The 3189-nt window shown below is 45.0% G+C and overlaps 1 protein-coding gene across 1 annotated transcript in view; it reads left to right on the top strand.

Annotated features, from left to right (window-relative positions):
- Positions 1-10: 10 nt before the first annotated feature.
- The window catches only part of LOC118748611 (circadian clock-controlled protein daywake-like), a 7619-nt gene continuing 4440 nt past the window's right edge, over positions 11-3189 (top strand). Inside the window, exon 1 of the mRNA XM_036483213.1 lies at positions 11-89. Within this exon, the coding sequence (XP_036339106.1) occupies positions 11-89 (79 nt within the window). The remainder of the gene's footprint in view (positions 90-3189) is intronic.

The raw sequence follows: 3189 nt of genomic DNA, 5'->3' as shown, positions 1-3189 counted from the left end.
AGATAGCGGAATGCCCGCATTACGGGCTGTACTGATTGCAGGCAACAAGGTTCCTTTCCTTGCTAGTTCATCTGCAGTACAGTTTCCTGGTATGTCTTTGTGGCCTGGCACCCACACAACATTAGTGACGTAACACCTTGCCAGTTCATTAAAAGTACGTCTACATTCCAAGACAACCTTCGACGTAGATTTGTCACTATTAAGTGCTTTAATAGCCGCTTGGCTGTCAGATAAGATTGTTACCGCCTTCAGATTAATTAGAGAATCGATCAGCCAGCTTGCAGCTTCATTTATTGCTGTTAGTTCAGCCTGAAAAACGCTGCATAGATCTGGCAGACGGAAACTGAGGCTAAGTGAGAGTTCTTGCGAGTATACCCCACTTCCTACCTTCAGATCCAACTTGGAGCCATCAGTGTAGATGGCTGTTGAGTCAGAATACGATATCAGGACCGAATCCTCCTCCCATTCTTCCCTTGAGGGGATCCTTGTCCGGAAATAATTCTTTAGTCCCGTAGACGGGACTGTGTAGTCCAGGCGCCTAAAGTCATCTGGAAGATTTTCCAAGATCCTAGAGTGCCCAAACCTCGTGTCACTCCATTTGATTAGCGCATTTAATCTAATAGCATTACAGCTTGCCTGTAGTTTACCATATAGGTCCACAGGTAGCAAGTGAAGCAAGGTCTCTAGGGCTTTAGTCGGCGTCGATGGTAACGCTCCCGTGATCATCATGCACGCCACCCTTTGGACCGCTGTTAATTTGTTTCTTATAGTAGATTTATCTACGGACGGCCACCAAACCGTTATGCCGTAGAATAGAATGGGACGCACAACCGCTGTGTACATCCAGTTCACAATATGAGGCTTCAATCCCCATTTTTTCCCAATCGCCGATTTACAGGCGTACATAGCAGTTATAGCTTTCTTGTAGCGCTCTTCTATATTGCGCCGCCAAGTTAACTTTCTGTCAAGAATAACGCCCAGATATCTAACCTCCTCCGAGAAAGTCAGTACGATACCGTTCAAGGAAGGAGGTTGTAGCCGGACAGCTTTCGTTTTCTTTGAAAACAGAACCATGGCCGTTTTTGCCGGATTGACACTAAGTCCTACTTCTTTGGACCAGGTATCCACGACGCGTAAGGCGCCTTGAACTAAGTCACATAGAACTTGGGGGTGCTTACCAATTGCCGTCAGGGCAAGATCATCCGCGTAAGCAATGACTTGGCAACCTGTGCCTTGCAACCGTGACAGCAGGGTATCCACAGTTAGATTCCAAAGAAGTGGGGAGAGAACACCGCCTTGTGGGGTTCCGCGACTCGCATATCTTGTTATAGATACCTCCCCCATCTCCGAGTAAATAGTTCTACTGCCTAAGAGGCGACGAACAAACTCAACCATAGGGTGATCCAGCCCAAGGCGAGCTAGGGCTTGAAGGACCGCTCCCGGGAGAACATTATTGAAGGCACCCTCGATGTCCAGGAACACGCCTAGTGCAAATTCCTTAAAAGCGAGAGTCTTTTCAATGGTGCTGACAATACTATGCAAAGCTGTATCCACAGATCTACCTTTCCAGTAGGCGTGTTGACAGCTAGAGAGATTATTTACATCAATTTCCTGTCGGATCTGCAAGTCTACAAGTCTTTCCAGAACCTTGAGAAAGAAAGAAGTAAGGCTTATCGGTCGAAAGTCACTTGGTTTAACGTGGGAGGGTCTACCTCCCTTGGGAATAAAAAACAACTTTCGCCAGGGTCCAACCCTTGGGTATGAAACTAAGCTTGATACAAGCCTTATAGATTAAGACAAGTATCGGACATAACACGTCAGATGCTGACTGAAGTTGGGCAGGGAAGATACCATCCATACCTGGAGATTTGTAGGGCTGGAAGGACTTTATGGCCCAGTCTACCCTTTGTACATCAATGAAGTCCGCTGAAGTCAACGGCCGTTCAGAGATAATAGCCGCGGTGTTGGGCTCCGCAGTACATCCTGGAAAATGCGCGTTCATTAGGACTTCAAGCATTTCCTCACGAGATGACGTCCAGTCACCATTTGGTTTCTGAATATACATCGGGTTCGTCGGACTTTTCGCAAGCACCTTTCGCAGGCGATTTCCCTCCGACTGACCCTCTATGCTATCGCAGTAATCCTTCCACGAGTCCCTTTGGGCTTTCCTGGTGGCATTTTTGAATTTCTTCAGGGCTGCCTTATATGCAGCCCAGGAACCATCGCGCTTTGCCGCATTAAAGAGTATCCTGCTTTCCTTCCTTAGAGAGGCGATTTCTTTGCTCCACCAGTGTGGCTTCTTCTTTCCTCTCGGAAGTACAAGTGGGCAGGAAGCAGATAAGGCCGAATTACAGGCTTCGGTAATGCAATCAACGGCTTCTTCAATTTGTTCCGATGAGCCTAACTCACCGAGAGAAGCAAGGTTTGCGAGAGAAAGCTCCGCTTCATCAGGTGGGGACAGTAAGCTTCTTGGGACCTTACTCAAGAGTTTTAGGTCCACCATACAAATATTCAATATATCGCACACCGTCTTCAAAAGAGTCACAACTCAAAATAATACGTTCGTCAGAAAATGCGAAAAACTATGTCGTAGCACATGCTAATCATATGGGCAAAGGCGATTTTCCCTTAGGTTTTTTTAAACAAATTATAACAAAAATTTACTCCATCTTTTGCTGAAAGGTAAATAAAAGCTCTGTGTACATTTTTAGCGCATAATTTCAAAAATGCCAAATTTTGAGTTGTGACTCTTTGAAGATGGTGTGCGATATGTAATAGTATAGGCCTAACTACGAAAGTGTAAATCCAATGTGTAATACGAGGTGTTAGCCCCCATTTGGTTCCGACTGCTTGTTTGCATACACATGTGGATAATTTAACGTTGGCCCCATGACCGTTTACCCTAAATCAGGTTTCCACGTAAGCTTTCTATCTAATACATATCGCACACGATCTTCAAAAGTGACACAACTCAAAATTAGACGTTTTTCAGAAAATGCGAAAACCTATTTCGTAGCCCATGCTAAGCTTTTGCTGAAAGGTAAATCAAAGCTCTGTGTACATTGTTAGTGCATAATTTAAAAAATGCCAAATTTTGAGTTGTGTCACTTTTGAAGATCGTGTGCGATATGTATTAGATAGAAAGCTTACGTGGGATTTATTCCGAGTTTCCTATTCCCTGTCGAGTTT

The sequence above is a fragment of the Rhagoletis pomonella genome, unplaced genomic scaffold (genome assembly GCF_013731165.1).
Source record: "Rhagoletis pomonella isolate Grant_MI unplaced genomic scaffold, Rhpom_1.0 Rhpom_scaffold_00001, whole genome shotgun sequence".
Taxonomy (NCBI): Eukaryota; Metazoa; Arthropoda; class Insecta; order Diptera; family Tephritidae; genus Rhagoletis; species Rhagoletis pomonella.
Note: the sequence above shows the minus strand (reverse complement) of the source record. Positions and strands in the feature narration are given on the sequence as shown.